A 24,111-nucleotide genomic window follows, 5' to 3' on the forward strand; every position below is an offset into this window, starting at 1 on the left:
CCTTGAAGAGCGACATAGCAAACGATTTGAATAAAAAATAAATAATAAGTGTCCGGGGGGGGGGGGATTGGCAGTCACCGAGGTACGTTGTTTAGTAGAGTGACAGCCGCCGGAAAGAAGCTGTTCCTCGACCTGCTGGTTCGGCAACGGAGAGACCTGTAGCGCCTCCCGGATGGTAGGAGGGTAAACAGTCCATGGTTGGGGTGAGAGCAGTCCTTGGCGATGCTGAGCGCCCTCCGCAGACAGCGCTTGCTTTGGACAGACTCAATGGAGGGGAGCGTGGAACCGGTGATGCGTTGGGCAATTTTCACCACCCTCTGCAGTGCCTTCCGGTCGGAGACAGAGCAGTTGCCATACCATACTGTGATGCAGTTGGTAAGGATGCTCTCGATGGTGCAGCGGTAGAAGACTCAATGGAGGGGAGCGGAAGAAGGGTCTCGGGGAGGGGAGGGAAGAAGGGTCTCGACACGAAACGTCACCTACCTGTGTTCTGCAGAGATTCCTGCCTGACCTGCTGAGTTACTCCAGCACTTTGTGTCCTTTTGTGCAATAACCAGCATCTGCAGTTCCTTGTTTCTACATCCTGTTCAATTTGCAGTTTGTTGAATACAGCGCCATCTGGTGCCAAGCGGAAGAACTGCAAATGTGCTTTTTGGACATTTTCAACAATGCCCTGTTTGAGCACAGACTTCGTGCTTCAAAGATGCATAAAACGAAGTTGATTCTACAGCTGGACAGACATGAACTAAAAATATAATTGGCCAAGTTTGTCACTGCTTAGTCCTAGAAAAACTGATATCCACAGAAATGGGCATCAGTGGCAGAGCAGTAGAGTTGCTGCCTCACAGCGCTAGATATCCGGGTTCAATTCTGACTAAGGGTGCGGTCTATATGGAGTTTGTACGTTCTCCCTGTGACCGTGTGGGTTTTCATCGGGAGTTCCGGTTTCCTGCCACACTCCAAAGATGTACAGATTTGTTGGTTAATTGGCTTTGGTAATTAAAATTGCCCCTAGTGTAGTGGTAGTGCAGGGGGTGATTGCTGGCTGGCGCAGACTCAGAGAGGCGAAGGGCCTGTTTCCACGCTGTATCTCTAAAGAATTCAGGTAATAGGGTGTGGAATTCCCCGATGACTGTACCTTGGTACACGTGACAATAAACTAAACCACACTAGAATCAAACAATGGCAGATTAGGGTTGTTGGATGTCAGTCATCACAGGGTCAGGACACTGCATTTAGAGTTATTCAGGACACTCTCCTGCCCCAAATCAGCTTCCAACATTAATGAACATGTCTTCATTCATCTCTGTTGATCAAAATCATTGTCAAAATAATGTATGCGGGGAAAAGAGGTGGAGAGAGCATTCAATCAGATCAAGTCCAAATCAAGTGCGGATGACAAGAACAGAAATTGAATGTGATTCATCAAAGGGGCAGAGCGGGGTATCTGAATAAGGTGTGCAAGCTGTGTATGCTCAGTACCAGAAACAAACTTGGTGTAATCTAAATATGATAAACTTTTCAGTTAATCATAGAAACGAGCACTGAGTACGAGCAGCTTTCAGTTTCACTGTACATGTATAGTGACAATAAATGGCATATCTCTATCTAAACAGACATAGAAACATAGAAATTAGGTGCAGGAGTAGGCCATTCGGCCCTTCGAGCCTGCACCGATTCAATGATCTTTCATCCACAGTATAATCATGCCTTCTCTCCATTCTGATACCACAAGGGCCACATCTAACTCCCTCTTAAAAAAAAAAATCATGAACTCTGTTCTTACAATTAAAAAAAAAGCAAACTAGAACAGTGAGAGGGACAGGCCATGAACTTCTTAATAACAGAATTGAAATGAATTGTAATTGAACATTATGGATAGTCTCCCTCTAATTCTGTTGAATCAAGTAACATGAACCAAATAAAGACAGATTGTGCATGTAAACCAACAGATTTATTAATATCAATTTTTATTCACATTTTATTAAATAAAAAGAGTTGGGACCATTATCAAAAACATTAGACAGTGTATGATTTTGTTTGCCGTTAAGCTTTTGATGCTAAACCTTATCAGTTGAGCCGACACATTAAAACACAAGGATACAACCCACACAAAAGCAGCAAATCAAAGTTTTACCATTGATTTAGTTGATTCCAAGAATTACAAACAGCTTGACATTAATTCCAAACCGTATTTCAGAGGCAATTTCTATTTATTTATGAAGCCAAACTAGTATCAGGATGAACAACTTAAGTTCTGACAAAGGGTAGTCAAAATGAAACATTAACTCTGTTTGTTTCTTCACAGATGCTACATGGCCTGCTGAGTATACTCAGCATCTGTGTTCCTACAGTCAATTTGAAAGTGTTTCTGCAATGAACACAAACTTGAAAGAAATTCTTCGATTCAAATTCTGGATAATAGATTAAACTTTCACTCATGAACTCATAATCCTTAACCAACTTGCTGGATACCATTATATTCGTGTCTACTTGGTTAAATTTGACAATCTCATTAGGTTCAGAAATTTAACTACCAAAATGCATAATCGGAATTCTTATACTGACATTTAAATTGAATAGGTGTCCAATCAGAAAGTTTAAATTTCCAATTATCTAATAAAGAATACTTTAATTTGCTCTGGAGATTGAATGTTTTAACATAACACAAAAATTAGGTCTGCTATTACATTATTTTAACAAGTTGTTTTTTTTTTAAATGCCCAAATCATGTCAATGAGGATTCCTTTCACAATAGCTTAATTTAAAATTTAATTTCACAAAAACGTGCTGAACCTACACCGCTCATCCAGGTACAAAATGACCAAGGGTGCATGTGAACACCAAATAGAAAATATTAAGCATAATGCACAAAAGTCAACATTGAGTGTTTCAATATCTTTTACCTCAACAATTTTACACCGATGTTAAGACCTATTTCACTCCCAACAGTTCATTGAAAATCATAAAACTGCACTACATCTCAGCTCTGAAAATCGGAAGTATTTCTGAAAATAGACACAAATGCAGCATCGAGAAAACTTCATGCCAGAGAACTATCAACAATGGAATGAATCTCAACTTAGAACTCATATTCTTAACCTTTGGACAATTGATATCATATTCCTGGACAATTGAATGCAAGTCATACCTTAAAATTTTGACTACCGGGTGGTGCTTCGATGGCAGCCTCGCCTACAGCCTGTCTGTCCTATTTCATCTTTTTTTTTGTTATTTTCAGTGTGTTTAAAAAGTATGTGTTAATGTTCTCTGGTTTTTTGTTATTTGGGGGGTGGGAACCTATTTTCAATCTCTTACCTTGCCGGAGATGTTTTCCAGATTGTATCTCTGGTTACTCTGCAACCTAACATCGTGGAGCTGGAGGCCTTGCTCAGGACTGACTTTGAGCCCCACTGCGGGGCGTGGACTTACCATCGGAGCTTGTGATCGATGCTCCAACCGCGGCATGCGGACTTCAACATCAAAGGCGCGCAGTCTCGGGTCGAGACCGACATTGGGAAGCTCCAGGAGCCGCATCACGTTCGACTAGCCCAGACCTGGGGTAGATCGCCCGGCACGGGGTAGCTGAGATTCCCCCCTGATGCAGGAGCTTGATCGCCCCGACGAGGTGGGCCGCCGCCGGCTATGGGAGTAAGATTGTCCCGTCAATGGAAGGCTCGGGGCCCCTGATCGCTGGAGGACAAAGAAGGGAGAGATTGAACTTTTTTTTCACCTTCCATCACAGTGAGGAATGGGGAGGAGTCACTGTGGTGGATGTTTATGTTAAAATGTATTTAGTGTGTTCTGTTGCTTTTTATTGGTATGACTGTATGGCAAATCAAATTCCTTGTATGTTGCAAAACATTCTTGGCTAATAAAGTATGATTATGATTATGATGATTATGAAAATCAGCTAATGACAAGCTTACAGAGAGCGACGTTATTGTTTACTTTGCATTTTGAGATTTGAATACTTTTAGACTTAATAGGCCTTTACTGCATATCTAGTTCTTCTGCATTTTTTTGGAGGGTGGAAAATATACAGTGATGCACAAACAGATAGGTGTGCCTAATTAATTCCATACCATAAACATTTTCTGTTGCTTCATACCAATTATCCATTTAACATTTAAATACAATCTCCAAATTGAAATTGGGGCTGCATTTGTCACATATAACATAATTCTTTTTTTTTGTTTTTATTGTCTTTGTCTTCCAAGTTTTCAGACGGAATTAAGTCACACTTAGTTCAATATTGGGCTACAGACCAGTTGCTGACATTGATTGATTGAAAGCTTTCAAACTGCGTAATGGTACAGTGTGAAGCAAACAAACTTGGACACTTTCTATTGGATGTAGATTTATTGGTGTAGGCATTACATTAATCCATCCAAACAAAGTCAATCTAACACAGGAAAGAGAATTGAGACATAAGGAGCTGCAGATGCTGGTTTACATCAGAAGACAAAGTGCTGGAGGAACTCAGCAGGTCAGGCAGCATCACTGCAAGGTTTTGATAGGCAACGTTTCGGGCCAGGACCTTTCAGTCTGAAACTTTGCTGATCCATTGTCTGCCAGAGAGACATGTTGTTTGACCCACTGAGTTACTTCTGCACTTTGTGTCTTTTCCTTAAAAGATTAGAATAGAATCTGGTGAACGATTTACATCTATGTATAAGTCACTCCTTTTTCATTATTGGACTTTCTTAAAAAATTCCCAGTGCCTTTTCACAAACAATTCTGCCCAAGGGACTGAATGAATTAACATTAAACATATCCCCTTATTGTATTAAAAACCAATTATGACCAAAGCAATTATTTGAATCACAGAAGCCAAAATCAAAACTGATCATCTAGTACAAGCCACTACCTCACTATAACTGTTTTACATTAAAGATTGTTTTATTTTCACATCAAACACACAAGGCAATTTTTAATTTATTTTAATTTAGAGATACAGCGTGGAAACAGGCCCTTCGGCGTACAGAGTCCGCACCAACCAGCAATCGCTGCACATTAACACCACCCTACACACACTAGGGACAATTTACATTTATATCAAGCCAATTAACCTACTAACCTGGATGTCTTCAAAGTATGGGAGGAAACCGAAGATCTCAGAGAAAATCCACGAGGTCACGGGGAGAATGTACAAACTCCGTACAGACAAGCACCCATAGTCAGGATCGAACCCGGGTCTCTGGCGCTGAATGTACTGTAAGGCAGCAACTCTACCACTACGCCACCATGCCGCAGCAGGCAATTCAATTTTTTTGTTTCTGTTGAACTAATTCAGAATTCTGTTCACTAATTCTGTTCAGAATTAATGTATTCCTGAACTCAGCATTAGGATCGTTATTTTAAATGAACAATAAATATTTTCTTAAATAGCTTAATACAATTTTCAGATGCTCAAACTCAATGATGATGATCAGTAAGATAGTGGGGGCAGAGATTTTACTTGGACTGCAAGTTGCAGTGCAAAACAAATGTGCTTTTATTTTTCAGCATTTTGGACCAAGATTCATTCAAACTCACCTCCCTCACTGACATAAAACATGCCACAAAGAAGCACCAACTGGTAGAATTATAAATCAGTAACTGCTGCATTTATTGAGCATAAAATGGTTAATCACAAAGAGTAAACATGATTGTCTGATCTATTACCTGTAAAACATCTGTGTTAAATTGACTGAAAATTACTTAAACTATGCAGAACCATTTTGAAGTTTTATTGCTCTAGATTAAAGATTTTCTTGGTAAATTAAATATCATTTAATTTGTTTAACCCTTCAACAAGTACATTATCCATTAGAAATAGGAGGGTAATTCCATAGATCCTTTAGCCTATTTTATGAATAGTCAGTAATTAAGTGACTCAACTTTCACACCTTATCGCTATATCCCTTAATTCTCTGAAATTAAAAAACATCTTTAATGATTGAACAAGCACAGCCTCACAAAATTCTAAAAAGATCACTAACATCTGGAGACAAAATTCCTTGTTTCAAAATCCTCAACGTTTGATCCTTTATCCCAGGACCATAGCTTTAGTTCCAGCATCTCAGGTCTAAAGCAATCCCTTTGCTTAAACATTTCAATGTGATCAGCTCCACTCTTCTGAACCCCAGAGAATATAGGTTCACAAACTTGCTTCACCGGACATCCATCTTATCCCAAAAATTACAGTTGATTTCTTAAATTTCAGTGCCATCCAGCCAAGCATATCCTTTACAAGATAAGATGACCAAAACTGCACAGCATTAAAGTTCTGTACAATAATACACGTTTGAAAAAATAGTTCAAGTTAGTATTCACAGAATAGTAAAAGCTGCTTTAAAGATCTCCAACAAGAGGATCTGTTCTGATACCTTAACATTCAATGATATACTGATACCAAATCTTACAGTCCTTCTTAGGTGGGGGGGGAAGGGAAAGTAAGGGAAAAAGTAGGCCGATATTTGGCAGAAGTCTTACTTCATCTACTACTTACATTTTGTGAAGGTAAGAATACGTCCCTCAGGTTCTTATTCACCAATGCATAATAATAAGTAGAAAACATAGACTAGAACAATGGTGAAATATATTCCACTGAAACCTGGGTCGCCAACTTGAGCCCGACTACATTTGTCGGGTTTGAAGGGGATATATATATTGTAGAAACAAGAATCTGCAGATACTGGTATACCAAGGAAAGACACAAAATCGCAGAATGACAATGGGTCAGGCAGCATCGTCAGAGAACATGGACAGTTGATGTTTTCGGTGGAGACCCTCCCACAATACACATGTTGTGTCCTAATTCAGTATTTTGTAAATAAAGACATTTTAGCAAGTCTTGTTTCCTGCGTTAAGGACACAACTGACACGAGGATGTTCTGCCATTAAATATATTAATTGGCAATGACTTGCCTGTTGTACCAGAGTTTAAACCCAGCCAAATTCTCAACAGCACCAATGGAAAATCTCATGAAAACATCAGGAATCAAATTTTAAAGCTGCTAGTTAATACTTTTGAATTTGACCCAGCTAACTTAAACTGATATCGGATCAGAGTGCAAAAATCATACTTGCCCAGGCACTATAATATATTATCTTGTGAGGCAACAGGATGTTGCAGAGGCAATAAAAGATACAAAAGCATAGGAAAACTTCCAGCCTAGCAGAAAATTTGTCTAATATTATAATAAGAAACCATCCAATTTAGGAGATCAATCAGGAGCTGTCAAAGATATTGATTCGCATGGCAGAACTACAGAGTGGCTAACTAACGAGACATTGCAGATGTTTGTGGATTTCTTGAACATTTTATGAAGCTCAGGGAACAACTTGAAGGATATGGGTATCCGACATTGACCCTGGAAATTCCGTGCATTGAGAAACAAATAAAATTATATACCACTTTCCTCTGATATACCTCCACAAACTATGGGCGGACAGTGGCCCAGTGAATGGCCCGCAAAGAAAGCGGGATGACCTGACAAGAATGGAACTTCTTCCTCTTGCGTATGGCGTGCGCAGCCTAAGGAAAAGGCTTAGTGGTGCCCCCAAGGAAAAGCCTCAGTAGGCAGTCATTCACGATGTGTGGGATGGCAAGCAGGGCTGTCTGTCATCCCCCACTTATGCAGGTGATGGGCTGTTCTTGTGGGCACAAATATAAATGGACCGTTATCCTGCCTTGAATCAGTCCTAATTGTTGTCTAGCTAAAATATTCTGAAGTACACAGACTAAATTTATATACCCTGCGAAACAGCAGTTGGGTTCACGACTTGCCAACGTGGCCTTCCTTGACTTTTAAGGTTGGGAGCAGACTTTTCAGCAGTATTCCACACAAAGGATCATTACAGTAACAGAGACAGAGTGGGATATGTTGGGTTGGTAAAATGGATACAGAGTTATATAGACCTAATTGGCAAGGCTGGTTAGAAATATGTTTAGCATTCAGGCAGCAGTGAGAGCAATTTTAGCGTGGCTGGAAGGTGAACTGGCAGAAGTGTGTTGCTCTTAAGCTATACCTCTTCGCCCCAACATGACAACGCAGAAGACTTCCTTTTAATGCATCTTTGAATTTTGCTCTTTCTTGATTTATGTTTTAATTGGAAATCTGGAATAAACACACACTCTATTTCAATTGCATGTTTGAAATTAGTATATTTACAGTGATGATTGGGCCATGAATGAATTTAAAAATAAAATAAGACCTCAGGATTGGGTCGTGTTCAGGTTGACCACACCTTCAGATTAATAGCAACCAAGAACCATGTTTGGAAAGCAAACTTTCAGAATATTCTTGGAAGCAGTAGAACTTTCATCCAATTCCCACCAGCTTTACACCCGAATAGACCTTCACCCCATTTTGCCTGGATAATTCCAGCTCCAACAAAATGGAAGCTCAATACTATCCCATAAGCATCAGTGCGGTTGATCACCACTCCATCCACCACCTATACTTAATTCCATCTGTTACTCGGATACAGGAACATCAGTTACAACTGACACTGTAGCAACCCACTCAGGCATTTCAAGAGCACACCCCTGATCTATCACACAAATGGACGTGGCTCTAGGCTCATGAGAACATTACCAGCTTCAAGTTACACATACAGACTTGGAAATGTCTTGCCATTCCTCATTTGCTGTTGCATTAAAATTGTGGAATAGCTTTGTCAAAGTAGCTGGTAAGTACTGCATGCTTTATGAAGAATAGGGAACAAATATTGGCCGAGCCACTGATACCCATTTTCCATATACAAATACATATATGTAATAAAACATGCTGGGGGAGTTCCTTTAAAAACAGTTACTGATATTGACCAAATCATATCACGCTATACATGTGAGCTAGTAATTTTACCATTTCTTTCTGATTCCAAGATATGCAACTTCATTTAAGTTTAAAGTTAACAAGTCCACAAATCAACAAACCAATGGTTATTAATTTGAGTTTGTAGGAGAATGGACAAGTACATTTTTCGGCACCGTTGCAGACTTTATGGCACGTAAATACAAAGAAACATCCCAGGTATACATTTTTAATGATGACGCGAAAATCTGAAAAATAGCTTCAACTTTGAAGGAGAGCGCAGAAGTGATAATTTTGAAATACCTCAGAATCAGTTCCTTCAAAGAGCCCATTACAAAAGAACACACCTTCAGATTATTAGGAACCAAGAACCATTCTTGGAAACCAATCTTTCTGAATTTTCTTGGAAGCAGAAGAACTTTCATCCATACTTTTTGATCAGGAGGAAGCTTATATGAATTCTAACCCTTCATATTTAACGTCAGCCACTTTCGTTTCTTCTAAAAGGAAGCGTCCATCTAAAGTAAAAGCCATTATATAAGTAGCTATTTTCCCATTATCTTCCTCAGATTTCAGTGACACAATGATCTGGTCGTCGGTATCAGGAATGAACTTGAAGGAGGAGAATCCACGGGTTGGATTAACCTCACCAATCTTGCTCACCGCGACTTCTTTAAAATCTTGGGTACATTTAATAATGAGGTTTGTTCCTCTGTGTTCATCATCTTTCTCATTGTAGCGTTCATTGCTGGCTCTCCGTGGCAGAAAGAACCAGCGTTGCAGCCGATCGCTCCAGGCAGCAGATTCGTGAATAAGATATCCTGTGTTGGGAAAAGAAAATTATTCACATTCCACGAAGAGTATAAACTTCCAAATTGAATTTTAATGACCAAAATAGAGAGTTTAACAAAAGGATAATTTCATACGTTCATAAGTTCTAGAAGCAGAATTAGGACATTCGGCCCTTCAAGTCTATTCCACCATTCAATCACGGCTGATCTATCTCTCCCTCTCAACCCCATTCTCCTGCCTTCTCAGCAAAACCCCCCAACACCCTTCCTAATCAATAATCTGTCAATCTCAGACTTAAAAATATCCAATGATTTGACCTCCATAACCGTCGGTGGCAATGAATTTTACAGGTTCACCACTCTCTGACTCAAGAAATTCCTCATCTTCTTTCTAAAGGCAAGTCCTTTTATTATTTTGCTATGGTCTCTGGTCCTAGACTCTCCCACTAGTAGAAACATCCTCTCCACATCCACTCTATCCAGGCCTTCCACTATTCTGTAAGTTTCAGAGGTTTGCCCCATATCCTCCTAAACTCCAATGAGTACAGGTCCAATGCCTTCAAACACACATCATATGTTAACCCACTAATTCCTGGGATCATCATTCTTGTAAACCTCCTCTGGCTCCTCATCAACGACAGGGCATCCTATGGGACCAAATGGGATATGGGACCAAAAACTGCTCTCATAATTGTGCTAGTTATAATGCAAAGTTAAACATTGTTATCAAAAAAATAAATAGAAAAGAAGAGCGGCACAATATAAAGTGCAGCTATTTAAAATATATCCTCCTCTCTACAGATTCCACAGCACTCTCAAGACGCTTAAGCAACATTTGAAAGTGATAAAGCAAAAACAGTTGCATATTATAAACCCATCCATTGCAACTTGCCCTGAATCCAGAATTGAAATTGTGCTGATGACAAGGAAAGGTTGGGATAACTAGCAAGCACTTTAAGACTTTAGATTTTATGGAGACACAGCATGGAAATAAGCCCCTCGGCACACCGATTCCATACCCACGAGCCATCACCTCGTACATTAGGGACAATTTTACAATTTAGGGAAGCCAATTAACCTGCAAACCTGTATGCCTTTGGAGTATGGGAGAAAACTGGAACATCCAGAGAAAACCTACGGTCACAGGGAGAATGTACAAACTCCGTACAGACAGCACTCCGTAATCAGGATCAAGCAATGATTTCAATGATCCTCCCCAGTTTAATGGAAATGCGTTTTGGTCGATCCAAATAATATAACCAAACCTGAAGGAGATACTGTCAACAAAGAAGGGTTATCAGTGTAACAAATAAAAATGAAAAAGGTGCATCTGGCAATAGAGCCCTAGAAATAGCCCTTGATCCACCATCAGAATCTAAGTCTATTGCTTTTCAATCCTAAATCAAAACATAATTAAAAAAACAAAATAAGGACTTGTTGTTCAGTAAGTGTAATTCTCAATTGCAATCCAGTCCCAAGCATTATAGGTCTGCCCTCTCGGTCTTTAGATGGAAATACAGCTTTAAATCGTGCATTTCTAGAGCCAAGCAGAAATGCAAAGATGATTTATCCATACGGTAATTAATGAAGGGAAGTCATATCAATGGTGTATTCTAGTACTTGTCAAAACAAATTGTAATGCACATTAAGGCTTAATCAAATCAAAATCAGATTTTTAAAGCATAATGTAATCAAGTTTAGAGAATGTATTGCTTAATGGGCAATACGTTAATTTTATTAAAACCGTGTTTAATCTTGTGATATAGTAGATCATAGCTTTAAATAAGCCTGTGACCCTCAGAGGGGTGCAGTGACATGAATATTGTAACCTTGATACAATATTGGAGCATACCCACATTAAGTTCCAATTTTTTGACATTTGCATTTTTACGATCGAGGATGTTGTTCTTTCTGGCGTCCTTTCGTATCTCCAGAGGAAAATTATCTGTGACTAATGCAAATCCTGACACACCCTTTACAAAAAGCCAGATGACACTATAGGTTTTTCCACATGTAAGCTGAGTCACCAAAGGTACACATCCGCTCGAGCTTTCTTACCTGGAGAGTTGATTCCAGCCGCTGTGCGGAGGGCATTGTAGTGAGGCACCCAGTTTTCATGATTAACATCACCTTTGTAGCCAATAACCTTCACCCACTCTGGATTTTCATTGACTACCTCGCCTGTGGTTGTTGTCCATTCTTTACCCAGTCCACCTACATAAAGGCGCTCATCTTTTACTGCCAACCATTCAGCTTTGAAGCCTTAAGAAATAGCACAGAAGTTTATATTGAAGATTTATGTAAAATTCTGCATGAATGTCATATATCTGAAACAGGAACCAGACATCCTTTCATGGATCTGAATGACTCGTGCATATCCAGCAAAATAGATTTTATATTTGCATACACATCAATACACTGATATAAAAGAAAAAATGACAGCTGTAAATAATGGGGCTGCCTTACAGCACCAGAAACCTTGTTTGATCCGGACTACGGGCGTTGTCTGCATAGTTTGTACGTTCTCCCCATGACATTTGCCCAGGTGCTCCGATTTCCCTTCACACTCCAAAGACATAGGTTTGTAGGTTAATAGGCTTTGGTAAAAAATTGTAAATTGTACCTAGTGTGTAGGATAGTGCTAGTGTATGGGGAGCACTTGTCGTTGAGGGCTCAGTGGGCCGAAGGGCCTGTTTCTATGCTGTGTCTCTAAACTAAAATATCTCCAAATTACCTACATGACATACTAAGTGCAAGGATACAGTTCTGCTTAGTTACTGGAATATTAATGCAACTCCCATGACTCATCCCAAGATACTGGATCATCAAAAACAGCGAGAAATTTTTAGGTTTCATATTTTAACTAAACTGCGTCTAATAGTTCAAGAATGTTTCCCCTGGAACAATTCCACTGTGGAATAATTTTTTTTCCATCACAGTATTTTAATTCTCCTGTAAAAATGTTTTGTTTACAGAAATCCAATGTGCTGCAAAGTGTCCAGAGACTTCTTATAGGACAAGGGAGGGAGAACCCCCAGTATGTTCTGGGCAAAATTCCAAATCCAAGAGCATGTTATATATTGGCAATAATAATGGATTGGCAACAGGCCACTGGCCCATTCTTGCAGAAGCCATCCCAAAACATAATGGGCAGGAAGGAACGGCAGATGCTGGTTTACATCGAAGATAGACAGAAAATGCTGGAGTAACTATGCGAGTCAGGCAGCATCTCTGGAGGAAAGGAACAGGTGACGTTTTGGGTCGAGACCCTTCTTCAGACTGCAGTCAGAGTTGAGGGAAACTAGAGGTATGAAAAGGTACTATAAACAAATTAATAAAAGGTATAAAAAAGAACAAATCATAGCCAGCAATGATGATCAATAGTCCATTGTTGGCTGTGAAAAAACCCCATAATGGTGCTGTAACTACAGTATCATATATATAAATAACAGCTTCTGTGCAGCAACATTTAAGAATCCAAGAATTGATTGTTGATAATGTTATCATAATAACTTACAATTATTAAGTTTTACAGTAATGTGCCCCATTTGTTCGTTATGGCAATTTTTCCTCCTGTTCTTTCATCCTCACTTCAGAATACCCAAAGAAGCCCTGGACATTTTTCACTGAGCTGCAACTGCATCTCCGTTCAATCTTCACTTCGATTTCCCTTTTTCCCCCCCATACCGATTAAGTTCAATCCTTCCAGTATCAAACCAGCTTTGCTCCAATCTCCAAGCTTATTTCTTTATAAATTGCTTCATGTCTCCTTAATGCCTTTTCCATTGAACTGCGCAGCTCATTTTTCCCCCAGATCCACGGAATCTCCTTCTATATCAGTTCCTCTGCTTCCTTCCCCATTTATGGCCCTCATTCACATCTTCTCATTTTGCCTTTGCAAACTACACCCTATTACAAGTGTTATTTTCTGCTGCAAAGTACTTACTATTTTTGTCACCTTCGAAGAACACTTCTTCCTGTTTATGGATTAGCCCCTATACAAGATACTAATAAGAGTAGCTATTTGTGTTTTGCTATACCATAAATTGCCCATTAAACGTGGCTGAGGTAATCCTGAAGGTTCTGCATCTTTAAATGCATAGAATTAGAACTCCCTGTCCATGTTTACAATGTCTTTCTTCATCCCATTTCTATAACATCCCACAATTCCTGTTTAACTCCACATCTGGTGCATTGTTAGCTCCTTAAACACTCACCCAATTTCGACAAATATTAATTATATAGCTTTCCGCCTATTTTCAATACTTCCTGGAACTCAAAGTCTTCAATCTTACCAGAGCTTTCTCCATCTTGGAGAGCATCAAAAATCTACCAATAAATAAACCAATCTTTACGCAAATTACTAAAGATTTATGGTAATTGGAAAGTTACATTATTGTACAAGGACAGTAGAGATTTATAATGCATAAATAGAGAGAGGGTAAAATTACTGGCGTACCTTTCTCAACAGTCCCGTCACCATCAGATAGGATTACCCATGGGACAGCCTTGTCCCCATCAATATCATAAACTACTCCTGTCCTGTCGTCCACGGTGTACAGCTTTCCATTAAATGCTATTAGCTCCGACAATTCCATGCCACGTCCTTTTTCTGACAAGTGCGTTTTGAGAACGGAATCATTTTTGTCCCATTCTACAGTCACTTTGTCCCCACTGTTTGATAAAATCAAGTAGCCTTTCTTGAAGTAACTGACCCAAGTGTCACTGTTCGGTTTAGGTTTTGAGTTTGTGTCCAGGTCAGCAATTAGCCCGATACGGTATTGGATGCCTTCCGCTGTTTTCTGTGGCGGTGAAAGAGGGTAGGTATCGTTGTACCTGTCCTTTGGAAAATTAGTCATCTGCCAGTTGTGGACATTTCGTATCTGAGGATTATTTGGAGAGCTCTTGTGGAAATATACCATGTATAATATGAAGAGAGTGACAGAAGCTAGCAGTATAGCCTTCCATTTCAGGTGAAAACGAGAATCTCTTGTTTTTGTCATGGAAGCTATAACAGGAAGACCACCAATGGATATGCGAAGAGAGCTCATAGAATCATTTCCTTGAGGTAAACCATAGAGGTGACCAGACATGAGGCTGCAATAAAGGCAGAATTATATCTGAAAGAAGAAAATTTAAGCAAAATAAATGTTTGGTAAAGTGTGTTCATTCTGTGTCAATATAGTTCAAAAATATGCACACAATATTGCATGATGGGTATAAAGGCGATAATTATATATGTGAAATCCTAGCCCAATTGCAGTAATCAACAAAAGCATTACTTTCAGCAAAGCTGCGGTTTCGGCAAAATAAGTTACTTTTCCTGTAATTGGCACGACTACATACCACAGGACATATATATTTTTCACCACATATTGGAAGTCTTGAAAAAACATGTCTGCTAATCCCCGAATACATAATTAATCAAGGCATTTTACGCACTTAGCTGTACTTTGCAGTTGACACCAGAAACAATTCTACATTTAAGCTTAATTTGACAATAAGGCTTCTCAAGTGCAAAAGATGATTTTTTTTCCTGCAAGTATTGATCTACCAAAAAAAACCTCACTCCGATTTAATAAAATTTAACATGGTCTTGAACACCCTATTTCTTTACTTACATCATTTTAACTTTATGTATAGTTAACTGAAATAAAAAAAATAAAAATAATTATTGGTTGTTTTATCTTGTGTTACCTTTCCCATGATGGGTCTCAGATCTGAAACGTTAACTCTGTTTCTCTTTCCACAGATACTGCCCAACCTGCTGGTGTTTCAAGCACTTTTGATATTACATCTGACAAAATAAAACTGCCAACCAAAACAAAGCCGGCAAATACAACACATAATCCTCCGCCATTTCCGCCACCTCCAACGTGACCCCACCACTCGCCACATCTTCCCATCTCCCCCCATGTCTGCCTTTCGCAAAGACCGCTCCCTCCGCAACTCCCTTGTCAATTCTTCCCTTCCCTCCCGTACCACCCCCTCCCCGGGCACTTTCCGTTGCAACCGCAAGAAATGCAACACCTGTCCCTTCACCTCCCCCCTCGACTCCATTCAAGGTCCCAAGCAGTCGTTCCAGGTGCGACAAAGGTTCACCTGTATCTCCTCCAACCTCATCTACTGCATCCGCTGCTCTAGATGTCAGCTGATTTACATCGGGGAGACTAAGCGGCGGTTGGGCAATCGTTTCGCCGAACACCTCCACTCAGTCCGCAATAACCTACCTGAACTCCCGGTGGCTCAGCACTTCAACTCCCCCTCCCATTCCCAATCCGACCTCTCTGTCCTGGGTCTCCTCCATTGCCAGAGTGAGCAACACCGGAAATTGGAGGAACAGCACCTCATATTCCGCCTGGGCAGCTTGCATCCTGATGGCATGAATGTTGAATTCTCCCAATTTTGCTAGCCCTTGCTGTCTCCTCCCCTTCCTTAACCCTCGAGCTGTCTCCTCCCATCCCCCCGCCCTCGGGCTCCTCCTCCTCCCCTTTTCCTTCCTTCTCCCCTCCCGCCCCCCATCAGTCTGAAGAAGGGATTCGGCCCGAAACGTCGCCTATTTTCTTCGCTCCATAGATGCTGCTGCACCCGCTGAGTTTCTCTAGCAATTTTGTGTACCTTCGATCTTCCAGCATCTGCAGTTCCTTTTTGAACAAAACATGTCTAACAGGTTTGGCCTGTTTATGGCTCTTGCATTAGTTCAGGTAAAGAGAACACTATTTAAGAATAACAAAAGTAGACAAAAATACTGGAGAAACTCAGCGGGTGAGGCAACATCTATGGAGCGAAAGAATAGGTGACGTTTTGGGTCGAGACCCTTCTTGATACTTCAGAATAACAATGTTCATAATGAACACGACATCAGTTTCCAAATGTTAAAATGTGCCTTTGCATTAGATTCACACACATCTTTGATGATCACTACCTTGAGATCTAAAAAGGCCAAGTATAGATCTGACCATGTATGGTCATTAGCTAAAAAGCTTTGGTATGTTGGATACACACCTTAACAGACTACGTCTACAAATAAGACACAGATTTCAGTAACGTCAGGTTTGCCCAAATGCAACTAATAAAAAGGGCTCATTATTCAGAACTCCCATAGGATTTTAGCCTTGGTGGATGAATCCAGCATCAGTACATTCCTCCCTCAAAGAAAAGCTTCAGTTATATGCTCTGTGCTGCACCCAGTGATATACAAACATGACTATAAGCAATTCATCCAAGTTCTTAGAAATACATGTGCAAACTAATGATTTGAACACCTAAAACACCAATTTGGTATGCCTTTTAGATTCAACTTTTAAAAAAAAAATGTAAAATGAACTGCAAGTACTGCAGTAGCAAACATTAAAATACAAATTTAGATTCACTGGTTAAGTTCCCAATTCAAAGTTGCTACATCAGTCAACAGGATATTACAGACTTATTTCCCTTATAGAGTGCAACGTGTCATAATTTTGCTCACATGATGGATGTACAAAGAAGAAATTCAAAGATTTTCCAAATTATTAATTAAAAACAGTCAATGATCTCATGAGTTTGTCTTTATTAGCCCAAAATCGGAAATCAAAGGCAGAAAGTTTGGACTTGGGCAGCACTGTGGTGCAGCTGATTGAGTTGCTGCCTGACAGTGTGTTTGGTGCAGACCTTGGGTGCTGTCTATGTGGAGTTTGCAAGTTCTCCCTAAGACCACATGGGTTTGGTCCTGTTCCCCTCACATACCAAAGATGCATGGGTTTGAGCCTCTGTAAAATTGCCCCTAGTACGTAGGTAGTTGATCAGAGAGCAGGATAATATAAATCAAATGTGAATGAGTGATCAGTCGTTGGTGTAGATTCGGTGGGGCGAAGGGCCTGTTCCCCCGATGCATCTCTAAGATTAAACTGAAATTAAACAGCCTTGTTAGTTTATTTTCATCACAACTTCCTCAGTTATTTGAGATATTAACCCTTTACATCCAAGAGACTACAGCCTTTGATAAAATAAAGCAGAAAATGAATTAAATGTTACAATTTAGCCTTGCCTTATGAAATTTGTGGTTCCGAGGTGATCCACGACTGACATAACGTACAATGTCAGACAAAAGACCACGAATCATCTTCAATAGACCTCTCCACCATCCAAAAAGGTTGCTTTACAAATTATACGAAGAACAACTTGCTAATGCACCTTAGACATGAAACGACATCCCAACTACTTGAGTAGGAAGGAACTGCAGATGCTAGTTTACACCAACGATAGACACAAAATGCTGGAGTAACTCAGAAGAAGAGGCAGCATCTTTGGAGAGGGTGACGTTTCGGGTCGAGACCCACTTCTTCTGAAACATCATCCATTTCTTCGCTGTAGAAATGCTGACTGTCCTGCTGAGTTACTCCAGCATTTTGTGTCTATATCAACTACTTGAGAAAAAATAAAAAAAAATGCACTTACATATTACCTTCCTTGTATCCTAAGAAGTGCAATTTAAAAAAAATTGTTATTGTGAAAATGCACTGAACATAATTGCTTAACCCAAAGTGTCACATACAGCAATATGGAAGGACCAGATATACTGCTTTTTAGTGATCACGAGTGAAAGATAAATATTGGACACGTCGCCAAGAAAATAGAGCAATTGTTTACATTTTGGAGGAGGAGCCATCTTGGGGAACGGCTGCTAACCAGCAGCCGTCTGTTTAATCCATTTTTTTTCCAGTTTTTAGTAAGTCTTGTCTTTCGTTTGTAGGAGAAATTGACTTCTTAACGTGGGGGGAAGGAGGTAATCTTACTTCTAGGTCCCTACCTGGTCGATGAGGCAGCTTTTTCTCCGGGCTGCCCGTCGACCCGTCCTCGTGGCCTACCAGCGGGCTTGGAGCGCCGTTTCCTGGCGGGGACTGCCCAGCATCTCGACTTCGTTGGCGGCACAGCGCTGGAGCGCTATCATGGTGCACAGCGGGCGATACCTTGCCTGGGTCGCCACACTGGATTGACGTGCTGGAGCTCCGGTGAGATGTGACCGCCGAGATCAAGACCTCCGGGCTGCAGGTCTGCGGAGCGGTCTTTAACATCGGGAGCCTGGGAGCTCCAACCCGGTGTGTCCCCGTCGGCTTCGGAAGCCGACAATCCCCTGCTAGGAAGCGGCCGTTCCAGGTGGCCCAGCCACTGTGAGGACTCCCTTGAAGCCGGGGCAACTCCACCCGGCCAGAACGGCCAGGAACATCGGGCCTCCATAGAGGCAATAGCGGTGGCCTCAAATAGGCCTGACTTCTGGGAGAACTGGGGTTGGGGACTGGACTTTGTGCCTTCCCCCACAGTGGTAACCATTGTGGGGGGATGATTTTTCTGTGTGTAGTTACTATGTTAGTCTGTGTCCAAGATGGCTGTCGGATGAGAGAGTGGACGCTGGTGCGCTTTAGCTGCCGCTGCTCTCTCTTCACATTGTGTTTTTTGATTTTTTTTGATTTTGTGTCTTTGGAGCGATTTCTATCTTTAATTTGTATATTTGATGATGTCCTTATTATTTATTTTTCTCCGACTATGTGCTTTTTTCTCTTCTGTTAATCTTTGTAAGGTGTCCTTGAGATTTGAAAGGCGCCCGAAAATAAAATAATAATTATTATTATTATTATTATTATTATTATTCACTCGAGATACTTAATTTTCTGGTAATGCAACAGTCTCTCACTGCAGGGAACTGTCGGCTGAAGTCCCCATAGTGGGACTTGCATCCAAAACATGCGATTTAGATGAGAAAGTGCCACTAACTGAGCCACAGCTGACACACTGCTATAATTATGTTAACCAAACAGGAAAACATGTATCTGACCATTCAATGTTTTTCTCATCTAACAAATGTTAGAACTCTACAATCGAAAAAAATGACACAAGTGGGTTTGTTAACTGAAGACCAACACAAGGAATGTGCAATGGAACGGTTATCGATTAAGCCAGTGGTCTTACAATATTCCACTCTGGAAATCCTACTTAATTTTAAGCTTCCTCTATTTTTCAGTGATGGTACAACTAAGCATGGGAAAGGATGAAAAAAAGTATTTCTCCAGTTCTTCTTCCCTTTTCCTCATATTCCTAATATCACGTCATGCTTTTATTTCAATTACCTTATTTTTTCTCCTGATTGGTTTCTTGGCTTATTTCATCACCATTGGTTTACAATCAGTTCAAAGTCTTGCTTTAATTCCTTTCTGTAAACAATGTGAATTGCCTTTTTTTATTGATAGTTGCAGGAGATTTCATGGTAATGCAGGAACTATTGTTAACAGGGGCAAAGTCTATCTTGCAAGATCAGTACATCTTGCAAGGCAGTTAACAGGTAAAAAAGCATTCTAAAGAACCAGTGAAAAATGGTAATTATGGTATTAACATGAGACAAATAAATTTATCATCATCTAAACTCTTACCAAGAGATAATGAATTTGGATATTCTGGATTACCAGAAACTGACCAGATAATTAAAAAACTTAAGTTGTTCACTCAGATGCTGTTCCAAATCGTTAGTGAACTAACATTACATTTACAGTAAATAATATTAATTTGAGACAACTTACTAGCCTCAAACTGTGAGGTGGCTGTCGGGATCTTTATATGCAAAGGGAAGCAGGCATTGCTACAATGATGAAAGTTACTCAAACTGTTGAGCATATGTTCCCCAAGACTGGATTGGAAAGTGTAAACAGCTGTAGAGGGAAGGCCAGTCCTTATTTGTTTACAAACAACAACATCAAATGGACGTACCCATGCTTTAGTGAGAAATGTTCAAATTTCACATTCCTAGGAATTCAAAGCATTTGAAAGAATACTTTACGATTGTGCCACAAGAATGTCCTACGTATATGGTTGCAACTACATAAGGCTTTGATGAGGAGGCCACATGTGGAGTATTGTTCACACTCCTGTCCCTTTATTTAAGGAAGTATGAAATAACATTAGAGACAGAACAAAAGAGATCCGCGAGGCTAATTCCTGGAATGGGAGGGAGCCCGAGGGATTATCTTATTGAAATGTATAAGAAGTTAAGGGGGCATGGCAGGGTAGATGTTGAGATGCTTTCATCAGTGGGAGAATCTCAAACAAGTGTGCATAGTTACAATGCAAGGTTGAGATAATTTAAAACTGAGGTGCACAGGAATTTCATCTTGTAGAGGAGAATCTCTTGAATGTTCTCGTCCAGAAGTTGTGGAGATAATATCATTGGATGCATTTAAATGAGGTTTTGAAGTTTTTGAAAGGTTGGGAACTAAAATATATGGGAAATGGTGGATCATATTGAATAGCTCAGGTGCCAGGTCTGGAAATAGGCCCTTTGGCCCAGTGAACCTGTGCTACTCAATATCCTACCGGTTATTGTGTATTTACATGGCTTGTTGCACCTCTTAAAATGCATGACTTCACATTCCTTGTATTCCATTTGCCACTCTTCTGAACAATCGACTACTTAATCTCCATCTTCCTTCTTTCTTGGGCTCAACCACACAGACAACTCTTGTATCATTTTCACTCTTCCTTATCATGTCCCCTATATTCAGGTCTGAATCATTACTACATATTACAAGGTGTTTGGAGGGATATGGACCAAGCGCAGGCAGGTGGGACAAGTGTAGCTGGGACATGTTGGCCGGTGTGGGCCGAAGGGCCCGATTCCACAATGTATCACTCTACGACTCTATGCAAAGGATTCCATATTGAACTATTGTCTTCCATTCCGTTGGTAGTAGCCTTCCAACCACAGAAATGTCAGACATTTATTTCTTCCTGCTTTTAGTTTAGTTTATTGCCATATGTATCGAGGTATGGTGAAATGCTTTTTGTTGCGTGCTATCCAGCCAGTAAGACTATACATGGTTACAATAAACTGAGTCATAGAGTGATTCTGTATATCTTCCTTATGCAACCGAGCTAACTCTGAGTCTAATTTGCATTATCCCTTGCATCTCATGGGCTTCTAAATTGTTTGACTAGCCTGCCAGGTGGCCTTGTCAATGGTACTGCAAAAATCCATGCCAATTTTATATGCACTAAATTTATCTAGCAGGCTTGTTACATTAAAAAAAAGACATAATTCAGACAATGTTCTCAGAATTAATTCACGCTAACTATTCATGATTAATATATTACTTTCTAAATATACAGTTCCTACAAATGAATTACAATAATTTGTCTAATTCTAATAAACTGCCCACCACTGAAGTTTAACGATTCACTTTGTTTAAAGGGCGGGACAAACCAAGCCAGCAGTCCAACAATCTGCTGGCACCAGTCCTGTAGCCAGAGGGATTGAAATATTGTAGTTGGGGCTTCTGCAGATTTTCCCTTGCCAAATGGTGCTATTTATGCCAAAGAGTGAGCCATTTTCCACTTTGCTGTGCTATGGAATTGCCTTCATCTTCAGGTGCTGATCTACATTAAGCAATAATGTGCAACACCTTCAAAGAAATAAAAACCTCAAGTTTATCTTTACTTGAGGTTGAAAGCCAATTGAGTATCAATCCAAATGACAAAAAAAGGGATTGAATGGCAATTTAAATCATTTAACAAACTCACGGACAATATTTTTTGTTTCAAGTACAAGGTATAATGATGTTGTTGCTTGTGCTATCAAACCATCAAAATTAATCAGCTCTGTAATGGGTGTAACCTGCCCTTGTTGATGGTGAGAGATGGGTGGATTGAAAAGAGAAAGAGGGAACGAGATTGATATTCAACTCAGGCACATGTCGTTTTAACTGAAAAAGTCATCATGGCTTGAAAGCCTCCTTCGGCATAAAGGACCAGTAAGAAAAGTAAACTTCGGCAATGTCATTCAAATACCAAATGAAATCTATGGTCTGATGGATAAGCATACAAAAGTGGATTTCTAAACATTGCGATCAAATTAATTGAAGCAAAACTTGTTTGATCAGGTACATCAAGATCACAAAGTAAATGTTTTTAAATCCATCGGTCTATGTCTAAACGGTACAGGCTGTTAATTCCCATTGGAAAAAATCAGAGTGGTTTAACAGATGTGTACAACAAACAATCTGCTGGAGGTTTGAGTGGGGGGTGGGGGGTAGATGATGGGGAACAGGGAAGAATTGTCAACGTTTTGGGTCAAAACTCTACATTAAGACTGATGGGTGTATGACCCCTGTATTAAATGAAAGATAAAGTTGCAGGAGAAGGCTGTACAAGGGAAAAATAAAGAAGTCGAGACAAGTGCAGATGCTGGTTTACACAATAGGACATCGAATGTTGGACTAATTTAACAGGTCAGGCAGCATCAGCAGAGAACATGGATAAGTGACGTTTCGAGTCCGAACCTTCTTCAGACTGAAAAAGTTGTGCTTGAATTTTAATACAAAGCTATATAATTTGATAGGGAATTGCACATAGGTTTCAGGGGGTTGGCAGTCACATTTGCAGATCAGCTTACATTCTGCAATTAAGTTAAGCCACAAAATGCTTGAGCAACTCAGCAGGACAGGCAGGATCTCTGGATGGGTGACGTTTCGGGTCGAAACCGTCCTTCAGACCCAAAACGTCACCCATTCCTTCTCTCCAGAGATGCTGCCTCTCCTGTTGATTTACTCCAGCATTTTGTGTCTATCTTCGGTGTAAGTCAGCAACTGTAGTTCCTTCCTACACATCACCCATACATACATTACTAGTTCTATCCTACACAGATGTATGTGTAATTTGTGCATCCTCCGTGTAACAAAGATCCTGAAGAACTATTACTAGGATTGTCTGAACAAGGGTCTGGACCTTTCCTTTTCAGGAGACTCTATTCCTTTTCTCCTGTCCTGCTGAGTTACTCCATCATTTTGTATCTGTCTTCGGTGTAAACCAGTATCTGAAGTTCCATGCTACAGATTGTATATCTGCAACGTTGTTACAGGATCTGGGCGATCCGGAACCGCGGGCATTTATTTGCGGCAAAGCTTCCTGATAAGAGTGAGGAATTGCCCGGGACGAGCAGGCCACCGCTGCATTGCCCGGGGAGACGGCGGCCCAAGCTCCGGGCTCCTCGCCACGGCGGGCAACCCTGTAAAGTCAACACTTACCGCCGTCGTCCGGGAGCTTCACACCGGCATCAGAGCCGCGGGTGAGGAGCTGTCACGCCGCTCGCTCACCTGCGAACTTCCGCTGTTGCAGCTGCGCCGCCCCCATCACACGCCCCGCTCCTGGCTGGCTGGGTGAGAGGGAGGAGGGAGAGCCGCCACAAGCCACAAGCCACAGCCCGGGCGGGAGGGGGGGGAGAGTCCGCCGCGCAGCCGCAAACACAGCCTCCACCAAAGATTCCACCGTCACCACAGAAGCTCCACTCCGGCGCATGCGTCGGACGGGACCGCTTCTCATCCGAGCCAGAGGTTTGGCTTCCACGCATGCGTCGATCAGGCGATCTCTGGGCCTGGGCGCTGGAGGTTTTGCTTCCACGCGTGCGCAGAACAGGGGCGCTTCAACCACCTCCCACTCGCGCTGTTGGTTCGGATTCCACGCGTGCGCAGAATGAGAGACCACCAACCGTCCCCGGA

General features: G+C 40.8%; 1 protein-coding gene across 2 annotated transcripts; it reads right to left on the minus strand.

Moving 5' to 3' along the window:
* Window positions 1-1,936: 1,936 nt before the first annotated feature.
* On the minus strand, window positions 1,937-23,827 carry LOC129708247 (soluble calcium-activated nucleotidase 1-like). 2 transcript variants are annotated; one of them, XM_055653890.1, is made up of 5 exons: window positions 23,641-23,827; window positions 15,293-15,392; window positions 14,055-14,715; window positions 11,654-11,857; window positions 1,937-9,625 (listed from the first exon to the last, which is right to left on the minus strand). In XM_055653890.1, exons 3-5 carry the CDS (start codon window positions 14,686-14,688, stop codon window positions 9,255-9,257), a joined length of 1,209 nt encoding a protein of 402 aa, XP_055509865.1. In that variant the 5' UTR covers window positions 14,689-14,715; window positions 15,293-15,392; window positions 23,641-23,827; the 3' UTR covers window positions 1,937-9,254. The 2 variants fall into 2 exon arrangements, with proteins under 2 accessions (XP_055509865.1, XP_055509864.1); XM_055653889.1 differs by lacking the exon at window positions 15,293-15,392.
* Window positions 23,828-24,111: the final 284 nt, after the last annotated feature.

Source organism: Leucoraja erinacea, chromosome 23, assembly GCF_028641065.1.
Source record: "Leucoraja erinacea ecotype New England chromosome 23, Leri_hhj_1, whole genome shotgun sequence".
Classification (NCBI taxonomy): Eukaryota; Metazoa; Chordata; class Chondrichthyes; order Rajiformes; family Rajidae; genus Leucoraja; species Leucoraja erinaceus.